The sequence below is a fragment of the Uloborus diversus genome, chromosome 4 (genome assembly GCF_026930045.1).
Source record: "Uloborus diversus isolate 005 chromosome 4, Udiv.v.3.1, whole genome shotgun sequence".
Classification (NCBI taxonomy): Eukaryota; Metazoa; Arthropoda; class Arachnida; order Araneae; family Uloboridae; genus Uloborus; species Uloborus diversus.
This window is the reverse complement of record NC_072734.1, coordinates 155,119,554-155,136,351: the sequence shown is the minus strand read 5'-3', so window position 1 is coordinate 155,136,351 and position 16,798 is coordinate 155,119,554. Positions and strand designations below refer to the sequence as shown.

At 32.9% G+C, this 16,798-nt stretch overlaps 1 protein-coding gene across 1 annotated transcript in view; it reads right to left on the bottom strand.

Annotated features, from left to right (window-relative positions):
• Window positions 1-16,798, bottom strand: part of LOC129220934 (sodium/hydrogen exchanger 9B2-like) — a gene marked incomplete at its 5' end in the record, with an annotated part of 37,611 nt that overhangs the window by 18,577 nt on the left and 2,236 nt on the right. The window contains 2 exons of the mRNA XM_054855369.1: window positions 2,351-2,533; window positions 4,748-4,835. Of these exons, the coding sequence (XP_054711344.1) occupies window positions 2,351-2,533; window positions 4,748-4,835 (271 nt within the window). The remainder of the gene's footprint in view (window positions 1-2,350; window positions 2,534-4,747; window positions 4,836-16,798) is intronic.

Sequence of the window (16,798 nt, the reverse complement as noted above, 5' to 3'; positions counted from 1 at the left end):
ATAAAATTGTGCTTATACCAACACACTTTTTGCATCCTCAAAAGATGATGCAATCAGAGCAAAAAAAGAAAATACATAAAATTATGATACCAGAAAATATCTATGTAACTCGGTGCTCTTATAAAAAAAACTTAATATAAAATTTTCACCTTTCAAAGAACTGTTTCAATCCCAATATAATAAAAGAAATCTCGTGCATGAATGGTGGAAGAATCAATCAACATTAATTTTTATGACAGTTTTCATTATTAAAATATGTTAAAAGAGTATTTTCATTTAAGTTTGTACTGAGGCTTTTAATTAAAATGATTTTTTTTCTTTGATAAAAAATTGTATTCCTAATTGCTTTAAACCAGGAGAAATAATGTCTACAATGGAAAATATAATGATTTTCTTAAAACCTACTTGTCCTGTTTCTATAATTGTTGTCACTAATACATTAGGTAAATAAATTACATGATTTGAAACTTTTTTTAAAATCTTTAAACAAAATATGAATTGATTTTTTGACTTTTAAAGTTGTGTAATGTACATCAGACTTATGATTCATTTGTAGATACTGCAAAATACTTCCCATGTTTAAGAATGCATGATTTTATTTTTACTTTTATTTTTTTATTTATAGTAGATAGCTATGATTATGAGAAAATTAATTTACCAGAATTTATTCTTGGTTATTTGTAATTAATAATGTCTAAACTATCACAGTAAATTATTTCTTTGATTTTTTATACCAAGATCCATTTAAGTATTGTATTTTTTATAATAGTTAAAGATTTTCAAACAATATTCTTCTATAGAAATCTCTAATCATAAGGAAATGAAATTACAAGATTTTACTCTTAACTATTTAATTAATTACAAAGAGATTATATACAAATATGAATATTAAACATTCCTTAATAACTAATTTAGAAATCCTCATGACTTTCCTAAAATATTTTTTTTTCTTACAAATAGTGTTTAAAGCAAATAAACCCAGTTAAAAAAAAACAAAAACAAACCTGGTTAAAACCGTTTTTTATACCAATCTTGTCTAAAACACACTTATACTATACTCTTTACGCCAAAAAAAAAAAAAAAAAAAAAATCATTTATATAATTTACTAACTTATGAATAAGAATTAACAGTGCATAGCTGGGTAAAAATGTTAAATTACTTTTAAGGAAAAAAAACCTTAATAAATACCTTTGTGCTTGAAAAGTAAAAACAAGAAATAAAAATGTATAATTGTATAAAAATTGCACAATTTTTATGCAGTTATACATTGTTATTCTTTATTTTCACTTTTAAGCCAGTTTGATAAGTTTTTAAGCAGCATAAGGCTAATTGATCAATCTAATTCCATGTTATATAAAATTCCTTTGAATTTAACAAGAAAAGGTTATGCATAATAGTACATTGTCAGACATCATTCATTTCAGAAATTTATCTGAACATATAAAATGCTTAAATTAAAAAAGAACGTCTTTTGATGGTATTTAAAATGACGTCTGACAGAACTAAAAACAGGCAAACTGTAAAATGAAGAAAACTGTCAACTAATAAAAAATGCAGAGTAGAGCATGAGAAACAATAGGTATTACATTACAATGCTGCTTCAATTTTTTTCATAAACATATACTGTCAGTGCTATTCTTCATGTTTTTTGTCTTGTACATTTTTTGTCAAATTCTTTATGTCAATTGGTTCACTCCAGAAGTTAAAACATTACATCACTTGACTAATGGAATTGTATAATAAATTATTTTGGTTCCAATGGTATAATCAATTTTCAACGTGTTCGGAGAGATCAGGGGCAGGGGGGGGGGGGGAGTTCTTTCCTCTGGCCTTTAGAGGTGTAATGTTACATATGAGTGCAACTCAAAAATGTCGAAAAAATATTCTAATTATTTATTCAAAATCTAAAATTATTCTTCCTTTTGAGTAAAAAACTTGCTTTTAACTTTTTGTATCAGTGTGCTAGGAGTTCTTCACCTACCTCCTTTGTAATTATGCATTTAAATGCTATCCATTTTTTCTATCCTTAAATCAAGTACCTTTCAAGTGCATTTTATGTTTATTGTATATTTTCTTCATAGCGTTGTAACTTAACAATCGACTAAAAAGTCAGTTTCAAGTTAAAAAAAAAGTATGCAGAATTTTTGAGAATAAAAGCAAAAACTTAACAATGGACGTTACTACCTGAACTTCACTTTCTTCAGATTTGATTGGTTACAAAGACTCTAACAATTGATCCTTAAGGTACCCACTGATCTTAGGATTAACTATTCTTTCACTACTAAATTATTCAGCAATGAACATTTATTCTGTTTTAAGAAGTATTTGACATGCATTATAGAGCCTTACCCTAACATAATTGCCCAAGGCCAAGGCAAAGCTAAAAGATAATGTGAAGAAACACCTGTAGCAACAGTCTCTACAATGCATGGAGCAAATGATAGTTGAAACACAACCATCTTCAATTGCTTTAGTTTTTTGGCATCTAGTCCTAGACCAGCTTTCAGCAAAATGATGACAAGAGCAGATCCTCTAAGAATTAAAAAAAAAAAAAAATATTTACAAAATAACTAATAAATAAATAAACTATTATTATTAAACTTTAATTCTGATGAACTTTCTCTCCAACCATCCATACAAAATTTTTGCAAAAGATAAATTCATACAGAGAATACATACATTTATCAGCTCTAAAGTTTTAGAATGAATTTGCACTGCGCCAACTTTAAAAATTATGTTTAAAAATACATATTATCAATGGTGTTTAAAGAATAAAATTATTTTTCACTTTTTTGAAAAATTTTGTGTGAAGTCGGTTCTATTTTTTTTTTTTCAAATAAAAAAAAAAAGTTTTGAGTCTTTTTACAGTCAGTTTCAGTGTAGTACAGTGGCACAAGTTTGCTATACATAATGTATGGGGAAAAAAAAGGTGTATTTTCCTCAATTTACATATTATTTCCTTAACACTTTGATTAACTTCAAATTTTCCCATAATTTTAAGCACTTACATATTAAAACTTTAGTATAAATCTCTGACTATTTTGTTAGAATAGTTCTCTTTTTATCAAGTCATCACTATTTGAATTAATGTTCAAGCAGAACTTTCACAAGGTTCACTTCAGTCAAGTCTGACAGAGCATAACCCATTTGTTTACAGGTTCTATTCCTTGCTATTGATGTCCTCCTTTCTTTGTCTTTGGAATTTTTACCACTTAAATGGTAACAGCTTTGTTTAAAACCTAGAGTTCAGAAGCTTTCTTTTTGGATTTCTACTGAGTAGCAGAAAAAGAGGAGCAGAAACTCCTGAAGGTATATCATCTAGAGAGGAAATTAGATCGACAAGAAAAGGAGCTTCATCATAAATAGGGGCCTACAAGACAAAAATATCATTAAAACAGGAGAGTTTGAAGTAACCCATTTTATATTGAAAAAAATCTCATTTTACAGTAATAGATTAGTTTATAGTTGTAACTAATACATTATTAAGAGATAAAAGCCAATATGCTAAGATTTTAACTATTACTTTATTTAGTGTTGTTCTCAAATGCCTTTAAAAGAAATACATCAAAAGTAAACTAAATTCAAATTGAAGTGAGACACAACATTGTTTAATAAGTTATTTCTTCAACTATTTAAAATAATTTAAGACTAAACTTGGACATAATAGAAACAGCACAGTTTTATCAGCTATACCTAAAAAGACTTTCTGAAGAGTCTTTAAGGATTAACATATTACACAAGAGAAAGTGATTTTATTGTTGATCAATTTCAGTCCAGCTGTTTCTTTTGATGCATTCGTCATAGTTGATTGAGAGTAATTTGTGGACAAGTGCTATCACACAATTTCAAAACAAGGATATTTATGTTCAGTTCATGCATTTGACATAAGTAATGTTATGTACGAAATTTTTACAAAGTTTAAAGTGTTTATATCTTTGAAATGCAATCAAACTTTCTTACATTAAGCTAAAACTAAACTCAATGGCATGACAGTGCCATGAGGGCCAAGGCCTACTGGGCTCATCCCAGTTTCCATGACTGAAGTCTCCAGGGTGCTAGGCAGATTCAGCTTAAGTGGTCAGCTGAATGCGTAACTCCCAGTGTTTAGTTTCCAAGCATGCTTGGTACTCATTTTGTCAATCCACTGAAGGTATGAAAAGCTGAGCTCACCATGCCTAATCTTGGAATCGAACCCGGGTCTGCAGCGTGGTAGCGCCAAGTGCTACCACTAAGCCACTGGGCTTAACATTTGTACATTTGCAAAACATATCTTAGACTTACCAATCTTTCCGGGAAGTGGGACCCATTTAACTTTTAACAGCACTAATTGCGTTTAGCTATTTTATAGAGTGAAATAGCACTGAGTTTGGGTAGTATCAGGCTTACTATGTAAAAACAAATTGAATCATCTTTTTTATTGATTGACTAAACATTTTTAAATGCTATCAAGTTAAAAAAAAAAGTCAACTTTTGTTATTTTGTACTACTAGTACTAATTTTGATTTTTTATACAAGGGCAGTTATTGGACTGGAGTGAGAGTAAGGAAGAATCAATTCATGTCTTTTATTGATTTTTGGACAAATGACCAAAATTTTTTTTCTTTGTCATTTATTTTAAACATAAAATTATTGTTAAAAATTTTTTAAAAACCTATAAATTTTAAATATTGACACATACATACAAAACAAAAATAAATTTATATAACATTAAAGAAAAGTTACAAATATAAAAAGTATAACTTATACCTTAAAGTTGATGCCCATCGTACTGAAATATCTTGATAAAAAGGGATAAATGGAAGATTTCGAAATAGGAAGCCAATAATCAACATGCCTGGAAAAGAAAGAAGAAATTGCAACATAAAAATACAGTCTGGTCCTAATACTGTGAATTTGTACACCAAGTGTATGTATGTACAAATGGTAGTAAATTAAAAATGATTTAAATTTGTATGGATATAATGGTTATGTAATAATGCATAGCTTTAAATTTTAAATAAATTTTTTCCACCACTGTTTTGTCTGTAAATGTTTAAAGTTTTGGCACTCCTATGAGTCCCTGCATTTCTATTCAATGAGGACACAGGTCCCCACAAATCAAAGTTGTAGGGCAAGTTTAAAATATATAAATTACTTGAAAAAAAAAAAAAATTCTATGTATTACAGTGGATGTCGTTTAATTGAATCAACCACTTTAATGAATCAAATTGTCAAAAACAGAGCAAAATCCAGCTTTATTCAATTTGCCGCTTTATGGAATTGAAACTGTTTAGACAAATGCGATTCAAATAAGCGGTGACGACTGTATTTGTGTTATCTGCATTTTATTGTTGTAAGGGTACTTGTTGTCTAAATAATTAGTGTTAGACATGCCCAAACATTAGCAAAGTATAGTAGAACCTCACTTATCCCACCCCCGTTTATCCAAATCAAATTTTAGCCTTTAAAAAATATTTACACTTATTTTGATAGTTTTAGGTTGTGATAGCAAGCAAAAAACTATTAGTATACTACATATTCACTTTTATTTAATCTATGAATGATAAAGCATTTCATTGACAGCACTTCATTCAAAAACCATTCGTGTTTGAAACAGAAGACAGTGTACTAAATCTTTGTTAAGAAATGATGTCAAACATATTGTGTAACAATTCTATGTATGTTCTTACAGTACATATTTTTTTTTTATCAACAATGAACGGTAAGTCTACCTATTTAAAGATTATCTTTGTTTAGTACCCATAGTTAGTACCCATAGAACCCGCATTGTTGACTATCCAGATGGCCTTTGTTCCTAGTTAGTTCAGATAAACAATGGTCTACTGTATGTTTGGTCTACTGTATGCATTTGTTACAGTAATAAAAGTATGCTAAAAATTGAAAACAAAAAGTCATTTTTCTCTGGCTTTATAGTTCTATAATTTATTTATTTACAATCCTACTTGAACTTTTTCTTTCTTCTGTTAACTGCATATTGTAACACATGAAACTTGTAGCAAAACCTTTTCCTACTAGCCTGCTACTTAAACTTGACATTAAAAAAAAAAAAAAAAAAAAAACTAACTTTTGTTTTCAGATCATTAAACACACAACAAAAAACTAATTATAGAGCTTTAGTTAATCTTTTGAATGTTAAATAGTAATAGCATCCAGTTATCAAATGCTAACAAAACATGGTGAAAAGTTGATGTTTAAGTTTCTTGTTCAGAAAATTTTTTAAGGAGAAAACAACAATTTAACATGGCACAAAAGTAAATTTCTTTAGTATATGAGAGTTGCTTACTTTACAGAATTTCATGCATGAGCGGCTGGGTTGAGTCTATGTGAGAATAAATTCAATTATTCTAGTTGTAAAGCTGCAGAACTAGCCTAGCTCAAATTTTGTGGAGATATGAAAAAACTCCGCAGGTTTAAGATTTGCAACGGATAAAAATTTCTTGAATGAAGTTTTTAAAAATGGATAGTGAAGAAGGCTCTGCAGAAATGTGTATATAAAAAAAAGCATCGAGTAAATACAGCATAGTCGGGCTAGAACTTACCTAAAGGAGGTGGTGGAAATGTCTTTCCTTAGCCTTGAGGCCAAAATTTGATTAACCTAAATTGGGGCCTAGGGCCTGGTACTATTTTGGGGACCCTCCAATAACTGCAACATATGAAAGTCACTGAGCAATTATATAAGAGTAATAGAGTTCAACAAATTAAGGCAAATAACTATGCAGCAAGTTTATAAATAATAGCAGTAAATTAGTAACACTTAATAACTACTTATTGCTCAAAGTTGCTTTAATATGTGATTAAAAAAAATGTATATAAATGGGTGCACTGGAGACACATGCCGAAATCAAACCCCGATTGAAGCATATGGGTAAGTGTGAGTGCAAAGCGGAACACACATTTTTGAAAGGATGGATGTTGGTTTTCTGCTGGATAACCTGGATAGTTGTGTTAAGGGTGCTCAGGAGTTCTTTGAATTAGGGAGTGACAGAGTTAAATGACTTGCACATTGCCTGCTACAAAGTTATCAGTGAACACCTCCCATACGTCCTCTAGGTAAGTTCTTATCAATTTCCACTATATTTAATCAGCCATTCATTTTTTTACACATGCATTGGTGTCTCATTTAAACAGGGATCGTACTCAATTTCATAAATAAAATGAAGGATTTTTGGAGGAGTTTTGAAGGAGTAAAATGAGATTTTGAAGGAGTACTAATGGGCTGTCCTTAAATGGTGTTGCACTTTTATTCATCGTATTTGACCCCCTTCTCCTTTGTCACAAAATGTCACACCTTACTACTCCTCGTCACATGTCATAACATAGTGTTGTAACAACTGTGTGATGTCACTTTTTATCACTCTTTCTCTTACCCTTGTCACAATTTCATGAACCTGGCTCTCCCTCAAGTTATGACATCAAACATGGATGACCCTTTTTACATTGTCAGAACTGCGATTTACTAAACAATTCTTTTCTTTAACACAATTGCTTAATATAGTACATCTACTTATGTATTTTTCAATATTTAAATAATAATTAGACAAACTGACTTTTGCTGCTGAGAGTGTGGTGGAGGGAAAAGCAATAGTTATAAAAGTTGAAAAATAGCTAAGCACCATTTAAGCATGTTTTACTTCACTTATGAAATGTCTTAGTCATCTAATAATATTTTCACCTTCAACTTTTATGACTCCTATGCTCAATTTGTAAATCACATTTTTATGAAAAAAAAATAAATATATGAAATTACTACATCAAAATCGTAAATATACCTTTGCTCTAGTGACGATGTTAAGTTGTCGATTGAAGTATTTTAAGTCACTCTCATAGAGAAAAATTATGTAGTCTTGAACTAAAAAAGAAGGAGATTTGAAGGAATAAAAAAAACCAAAATGAAGGAGTTTGAAGGGCCCTTCAGGAAAATTTCCTGAATGAAGGAGCATTGGAGGAGTGTACGAACTCTGTTAAAAGACGCGACCTGGAAATTAGTAACAGCAAAACGCAGCCTATTTGTACAAACTAAGTACAGTCAACTCTCAATAACTCGAAGTCTCAAGGGACCGGAAAAAATGTTCGAGTTATGGGAAGTTTATACAACAGTCTCAAGAGTTTGGGACCCAACAACAACTTCAAGATAAAGGAATATTTGAGTTTTTAGCTTTGAGTTATCGAGATCCGATTGTAATGTGTTTCTTGCATTGATTTTTTTTCAGTAAAGTTAGCCGAAATAATATTAAAAAGGTCTTTTTAAATACATCACTAAATAGAAACTAAATGAAGAGCACAAATAATTTTTCAGTAGAGCCCAATCACACTAAATTATAAAAATCAGTTCAAAAGCTTTTAATGCAAAATAGAAAACAAAATAAATAAATAATTAAATAAATAAAATCATATATTATACCGAAAAATGTCCTTCATGCTCTGCTCGAGATTTAAAGCTCCCAGAACTTAAAAACCCTAGAAATCCAGCTGGAAGCTCCCAGGCACTTAAGATGGGAACTTCCTGATTTACCCCTTTGTTTGTTACTGTTAGAACACAACAAACATTTCTAAGCACTTCATAACTGAACTACTATATACTAGTTAACAGGGTTGGCAAGTTTTTGACAGTTGGTGGTTTTATCCGTTTTTAGCTGCATTTTTTACCGTCATGAGTCAAAACCCCCTCTTCGACATGGTTTTTGACACAATTGTTGAAAACCTGTCTAAAACTACAATATTAGCTAAAAAATTACCTTAACAAGAGATTCTTTGTTCTATGAATTTTGATTTCATGCACAAGTTTTTTGTCTGTTTAAGATTTTTAAAAGGATGCATTATAAAAAATATCCAACATTATTTTGATTCAACAAATAAAATAAATAAAGTTTGTTACATAAATGGGCTATTATTATAGAATAAAAGATATTATACATAGCAGTTTATTTGTAAAATAAATAAATAAAATAATTGAAAAACATCTTAATATATCGATATAAATCTTAGTTATCATCTACCTGTTATATTCGGTCCTATTATCTAGAGCAAAGGCGTGCCATAACAAAGTACTAGTTTCGAAGCTTTTTGCATACCAGTGTATTCTGAAGTTTGGAAAGGATCAATCCAAAATTGGAGAAAATCCTCTCAACTGATGCTGAAACACATGCGTCTTTCAACCATACATTTGCTGAGACATCCTGAATTAGGCTTTGAAAACTATTACAAACTTAAATGAATTTGATCGTTTCAAGCAAATATTAGCTTGTTTATGAACAGAGAATATTTTTAATAGTTTACAGAAAAAACGAATTACAAAAGAAAATAAAAATAGTATCATAAAAAATATTTTGTTAATTTCTAATTAATCATCGAGTCCTGCTCAACTTGGTTTTCCTTTTACTCAAAAGAAAAAACACATAAAACCTGACATAGAAGGAATTTTTAGAGTGATAAAATATATGCAACTAATTAGTTTAGTTAATTATAAAATTTAAACAGAACTGTTTTAAAAACTTGATTTAACAGTTTTAATATCTATAATTATTTTTAAAGCATAGTAAATGAATTTAAAGGAAACTTTTAAAATTTCTTTTAATTAAATTACTAGTTAAATTTCTAGTTAATTTCTAGCTAGATTGATATGGAGTGGAAATTCTAGTTAAACAGTTTTGCAGCATTTGGAAATCTTTTGTGTTTGTAAAAAGTAAATAATGACTGTATTTGACAATAATGTCAATATTTGAGTGTTTGACTAGGGGCGGAGTGGCCTGCCAGCCAATGCGTCCTTCTGCCTATGCACCCTAAAGTCTGAACACCTTTTTTTTTGCCCTTTTTTTGGTAAGTCAAAGGGACAGGGGGGGGAAGGGTGCTGAAACAGGGTGAGCGCCTTCTGGCCCACTTGTTCATGCTCCCTCCTGTTTATGCTAGTGCACCTTCGTTATTTTTAACGTTTGAAGCGCGTGAAGTGATCCACAAAAGTCTACTGCTGTTCTCAGTTAATACTTTATTGCAATTGAATAATATATTGAAATCATGCACTTGGGATGTTATAGGTAAGGCGGGGGGGGGGGGGGGGGGAATGGAGATTTTAAATCCTGAGCAAAAGTGAGCACCCTCTGGACTGTGCATCCTCCCGCCTTTGTTTTTTATCTCTTACCTTCAAAGCGTGTAAAGCAATCCATAAAAATTTACTGAAGGAGTCCACAGTTAGTATTTTATGATAATTAACTTTGAATTCATAGCACCTCGGATGTGATAGGTAATTCAGGGATGAGGGAAGGAGATCCTGAGCCAAAGTCAGAGCCTTCCCGCCTATGCGACCTTGAACCTGTATGCTTTTTTTCTGCTAGTGCAGCTTCCTTTTTTTTTGTAAGTCGGGGGGGGGGGGGGTATCCTAAGGCAGAGTGAGCGCATTCCGGCCCATGTGTTCTTTCACCCTCCTGCTTGCGCTTGTGTGCCTTCGTTTTTCGTCTTTACGTTTGAAGCAATCCATAAAAGTCTGCTGTTGTTCTCAGTTAATATTTAATTATAATTGAATAATATATTGAAATCATAGCACTCGCGGTGTTATAGGTAAGGCGGGGGGGGGGGGGGGGGGGGGATTAGACCCTGAACCAAAGTGAAAGCCCTCTGGACTGTACATCTTCCCGCCCTCGGACCTGTGGCCCTTGTTTTTTGTCTCTTATGTTCAAAGCGTGTAAAGCAATAGAAAGTTTGCTGAAGGAGTCCACAGTTAATACTTAATTATTATTGACTTTGAATTCATAGCCACTCGGGATCATGGGCACCTATATACACTCTATAACAAAAAATCAACGCACCAAGAAGGATTGATCCGATTGAGACAAAAACTGGTGGATAGGAGGACAATGCACAGAATAGTAAATGATTAAATTCTCAGAACAATTGAATAATTTATGTCAGAGTTACAGTAACAAGTTCAATAAGGTATTGACCCGCCTCTAGACTGGATACAAGCTGAAGCATGGCGTGGCAAACACTGATAAAGCTCCCGGAGGGTGTCCTGTGGTATTTCCAACTATATTTGCTCCGATTGTCGGAGGAGGTTATCAACATTCCTTGCTAGATGCAATCGCCATCCCAACATATCCTGGACATGCTCAATGGGAGAGAGATCTGGCAGGCCACAGAAGAGTTTGACAAGCTTGCAGAGAGTTTATAGCAACATGTGCCGTATGTTATCTGGCATTGTCCTGCTGGAAAACAGCCGAGGGTACTGCAAAAAGAACGGCAGTAAAACAGGTCTTAGGATGTCGTCGACGTACCACTGTGGAGTAAGTGTACTTCTAATTGCGACCAATGGGGTCCAGTTATCAAAGGAAATGCACCCCAGACCATAATACCTTGTTGAGGGCCAGTGTGGAGTGCAAAAGTGAAACCAGGATCTCCCTTCTGCCCTGGGGGTCTCCAAACACCTTTTCGATGATCATCATGACACAGTTGGAAGTGGGATTTGTGGCTAAAGACTATACGTCCCCAGTCGGCACCCTTCGAACCTGATCGAGCTATGCACCACTGTAATCTGGCTCGGCAGTGTGCAGGCGTCTGTGGCAAGTAGCGTAACGGTTGGTGTGAGCGTAGATTTCATGTTCCCAACCATCTGTAAATGGTTATGATGGACACTGGTGTTTGGGTTGAATGTCTGACGGTTCATAGAGATGAAGAAAGTGCTGTGACAGCAGATCGGACAATCACTCTGTCATCATGATCTATTGTGACCCTAGGTTAACCGCTACCATTCTGATGCAGAACTCTGCCATTTTCCACCCATCCTTGCTAGCATCTTCCAATCGCCGCGTGGCTTCAACTCAAATGATGAGCAATTCTCCGAATTGACCAACCGGCCTCTTTCGATCCAATGATAAAACCTCTTTTAACTCTGACAGTTGCTTGTAAGGAGCACGCACCATGCGGGGAGGCATTTTTAAGTTGTTGAAAGGTAATCTGAGTCGCAATCAAACCGAAAGTTTTAACAATTGTTGGAGAACTGCTCTTTATATACATCTACTGGATGCGCAGTTTCGATGCGCTGGAGATCAAACTATTCATTCATTAGACACCAAATTTCAATTATTTGTAGATCTGGTCAAAACACTCATGCATACAAAATCTCAAAGCAATCGGATGATTGCTTCTTGGTGCACGATTTTTTTTTTGTTATTGAGTGTACAAAATTGCAAGGGGGAGGGGATCATGGTTTAGCAGGATATTTTCCCCATGGAAACCAATTTCAGGACAGATTAGAGTCATTAAAATTTGATATTTTTAATAATTTATTCAGTAATGGCTGGAGGCGAAATGTTTTTAAACTTTTGCAAAGAAAAAAGTACTAAAAACAAGAAATTCTAGTTTCTAAAGGGGGGAGTGCGCGGGCTCATACCCCCACTTGCCCCACTATATGGGCGCTCTTGCTCGGGATGTGATAGGTAAGTCACGGATGAAGAGAGGAGATCCTGAGCGAAAGTGAGCGGCCTCCACTCCTTGTGTCCTTGAACCTGTTGCCTTCGTTTTTTTCCTTACGTTTAAAAAGTTCAAAGCAATTCATAAAAGTTTGCGGAATGCAATTACAATTAATAGTGTATTGTAATTAACTTTGAATTCATAGCACCCCAGAAGTGAGACATACTCTGTTGGGAGGAGGGCACTTCTGGCGAAGTGAGCGCCCTCCTGCCTGTGCGCCTTCTTTTTTTTGTGCCTTCTATTTCTTTTTTCTTTTTGTTCACAAACCAGGGTTGAGTTTTGGACTGTCCAAAACTGGTTTAGGACAGGACAGGTGGTTTTTACCGTCCAAAACTGTCCGAAACTGTCCAAAACTATGCTAAAGCTAAAAAGGGTGTAATCTAATCCATTTGTATTTAATACAATATATGCATAAATATAAATATTAATGAGGCTTAATTAATGAGTATTTGATAATACTTTCTCCAAAATGTTCATTTAAAAAATATTTTACTTAAAATAAAATGCCAATAACTCTATCACATAAAAACTTCCTTTTGTAACAGTTGGTAGAGCCATGAAAAGAAATTCACATTACTACCAAGACAACTAATTTCAGTTCCATTTATAACTCAAAGGAATGTTATTAAATGTACAAGATTTTTTAAAAAGCTTAATTTTTTAATGGTTTTTGCAAATAAATTTTGCGTGATGTTTTAATGAAAATTATTTTTTAAATCATAGTTTAAAGAAGAAGAAATTAATGATTAAACACAACTTATATTTTAAAACTTATGCTATTCTTTTTTAGTTCATATTTTTAATACAATACATTTTGTAACTACAAAAATTCGTCATTTATTGCATTTAAGTCAATTATTGCACTATATTTTAAACACTTTCTTTCGACACATGCATAAATGTCGAAAAATTTGGTTTATGGAAACAAAAAAGAGAAACTCATGCATACAAATTGAAATATTTAATGAAGAATTTAATTTCTACGTAACTAGATTAAAATCTGCTGTATATATATATATATATATATATACTTGAATATTCACATTAAATAAATATATTAAATAGTCCAAAAAAAAAAAAAAACATAATTTTGACACATTTTGTTCTGTTTTTGATATTTTCTCACACAATATGGTTTTTCAAAACACAGTTTTGGACACCTTTGGACACAAGGGTTTTGAACCGGATGGTAAAAACCTTGCCAACTCTGCTTTCATTTGCACGCATGCACAAGCATAAGTAAATTTGGTTATCATTATGAAAAAAAAATAGTAATAATAATAAATAAATAATTAAAATAAACTCATGCACACAAATTTAAATAAAGAATTCAACTTCTGTAACTAGATGAAAATCAGCGGCATAAATAAGTTGTATGTTCACATTGAATAAATGTTTAATATAAAACTTTACTTTGATGCATTTTATTCTGTTTTTGATGTTTACTCACAAAATACAATTTCTCTAAAAAAATATAGTTTTGGACACTTTCGGACAGTTTTGGACAGGACGGTAAAAACCAGGGTTTTTATCATACTGTCCAAAACCTTGCCAACCCTGTCACAAACCCGTGCAATTTCACTTTTTTCTTATCATTAAACTCGTAAACCTGAGAACCATTGCTTTTTTTTGGGCACTTGTGTGTGTGTGTTTTTTTTTTTTTTCGAGGGACGCAGTCTGCCCCTGCTTTTGACATGTGACGTCAAAGCCCCAATCCTGCTAACTATACAATATTAGTTTTAAAAACTCTGATGTGGACACCACACTACTTTCTTTTAAATCTGTTAAATATTGGATGTTTTTAATAACTCAAAAAAATGGGTTCGTGTACCCATGAACGCAAGTTAAAATTAATATATTACTTAAATGAAAAGCTTTTTAGACATTTTTCTACACACAAAGACTAGCTTGGGATTTGAAATGCTTAAAACAATAATTCTTGTTTTTCACAGCTGGGAAGAAATTTAGCTTAATTCCCTTCTAACTTCAAGGGATCAATGCTGACTAAGGATACTTTCGATAGTTAAATTTTTACAGCACAAAAAGGAAAATTACTCCTGGTAGGAACTCTGTAGTATCTATATTGACAATGCTATGTTTCTCATGAATTAAATGTTGTTTTTTCTGGTAATCATTTAAAAGTCAATGAAGGCCAGCATATATGGCCAGCAATGAAGGCCAGCATTTAGTATAATAAAGCAAGTGTATGAATCTATGTACAGACAAACCACCCTATAGCAGACACCATCAGAACCAAATTTTTTGTCTGTTAACGGGGAGTGTCCGCTATTGGGGAGTTTGAATTTAGAATGACATTTTAATTTTGTATTTTGAACCTACACATACAGTGTATAATTCTAAATTAAAGTAATGAGTAGTGCTTATATAAGTGTACTAACACAATATCAGCAAATAATCCGCTGAATCTCTTGGGAAAATAAAATAAGAAGGCAGTTGTAAATTGTTTCCTTTAGCTGAACAAATCCAGTCAAACAATGGAATAAATGTCGTTGATTTTCAGCACCTTTTTTGTTTTAGATTGTAGCAAAATGTAGCCCAATTGGCAACTTTTCACTTAATCTGGCAATACTGTGCCGATTCCTTGTTAGCGTCTGCAGGGAAAGGATATGGTGCTGACGCTCGTCTCCCAAAATCTAGTGATGGCAGGGGGGAGGGGGATACCATTAAGTTGCACGAGAGTAAATTAAAAAAAAAAATGAATTCCTCTCCCATGCAAACTGATAAAGCAAGATACTGTGTAAAAGGATAAAAAAAATTTTCTTTTGTTTTTTGCTGGAATTTCGTGTATGAAATAAGAACAAACTTTCATAAGGTTCGACTTAAAAGTTCGATTTGAAAGGCTCCTGTTTTCGGAGAAATATCGGTGTTAATCCTTTTACTGGTACTGGTTAGCCCCACAGCATCGTAAAGGAGTAGAAAACATGCTAGCCCCAAAAGCAGTGCTGAGCAAAAGCTTATCACACAGAAAAATAAAACAAAACTGGGCTGATTTACTGTCTGCTAATGGGAGTGTACGCTAACGAGGAGTGAAATACATTATACGCCTATCTCGAGGGTCTGGGGGATTCAGAAACTGTCCGCTAACGGGGAGTGTCCGCTATCTGGGAGTCTCCGTTGGGGGAGGTTTGACTGTATCTATGTCATTCTAACTTCTTCCAAATGCCAGAGAATTGATGATCGAACCAGGTATCGATAGATTTGTGATTTTTCAGACATCATGAAAAGAAACACATCATAAATGAGTTGCAATGTACTATAATATATAACTAACACATAATTTTGAAACATACACATGCATTTTATCTTCCCCATTTTAAATATTCATGGTTGTTAAGAAATAAAGCTAATACGAAAAAATTAATTAATTTTGGCATTTTGTATTGAAAGAGTTCAACTGTACTTACAGCTTTAGACATTTTCTCACACATATTTATGAAGAAAGAAATATGTAATGAACATATGAATACAAATACAAATAAATACAAATACAAAAGTGATGACCAGCAACAGGCTCTGGGCCCAGCTAGACTGGTCCTAGTCAATTTACAATCCCCAGTGAAGATCAATGGCCCTCTTAAAACTATCTACTCCCTTGCTCATTACCACATCTTCCAGTAAACTGTTCCAAGGATCCACTACCTTGCTAAAATAATAATTTTTCATAACATCCATGTTAGTCTGAGATTTAAATAGCTTAAAACAATGACCCCTTGTCCTGTTTTCAGTGCTAAACTTCAGCCCCGTAACATCTTTTATTTTAATAAATTTAAACAACTGAATCATGTCCCCTCGGTCTCTTCTTTGCTCAAGACTGTACATTTTTAGCCTTCTAAGCCTGGAATCATAGTCTAAGTGAGAAAGTCCATTTATTAGCCTTGTAGCTCGCCTTTGAACCCTTTCCAATACATTAATGTCTTTCTTAAGATAAGGAGACCAAAACTGAACAGCATACTCCAAATGAGGTCTTACCAAACTTCTGTATAATGGCAGAAGAACTTCTTTAGATTTGTTTGAAATAGATCTATTGATAAACCCAAGCATCTTATTGGCCTTGTTACTAGCAATGCTGCACTGTTGCCTAAACTTTAAATCCTGACTTATTAAGACATCCAGATCAGTAACTTTGTCTGCTTGACTAATGACTGAACCTTGCAAATAATAACTTGTACACTTATTTCCATGCCCTAAATGTAGCACTTGACACTTCCCAACATTAACAGCCATACCCCATTTATCAGTCCACTCCGTAATATGATCTAGATCCTCTTGCAGCTGTTTTGCTTGTTCTTCATTATCTACAGTCCCCATAACTTTGAC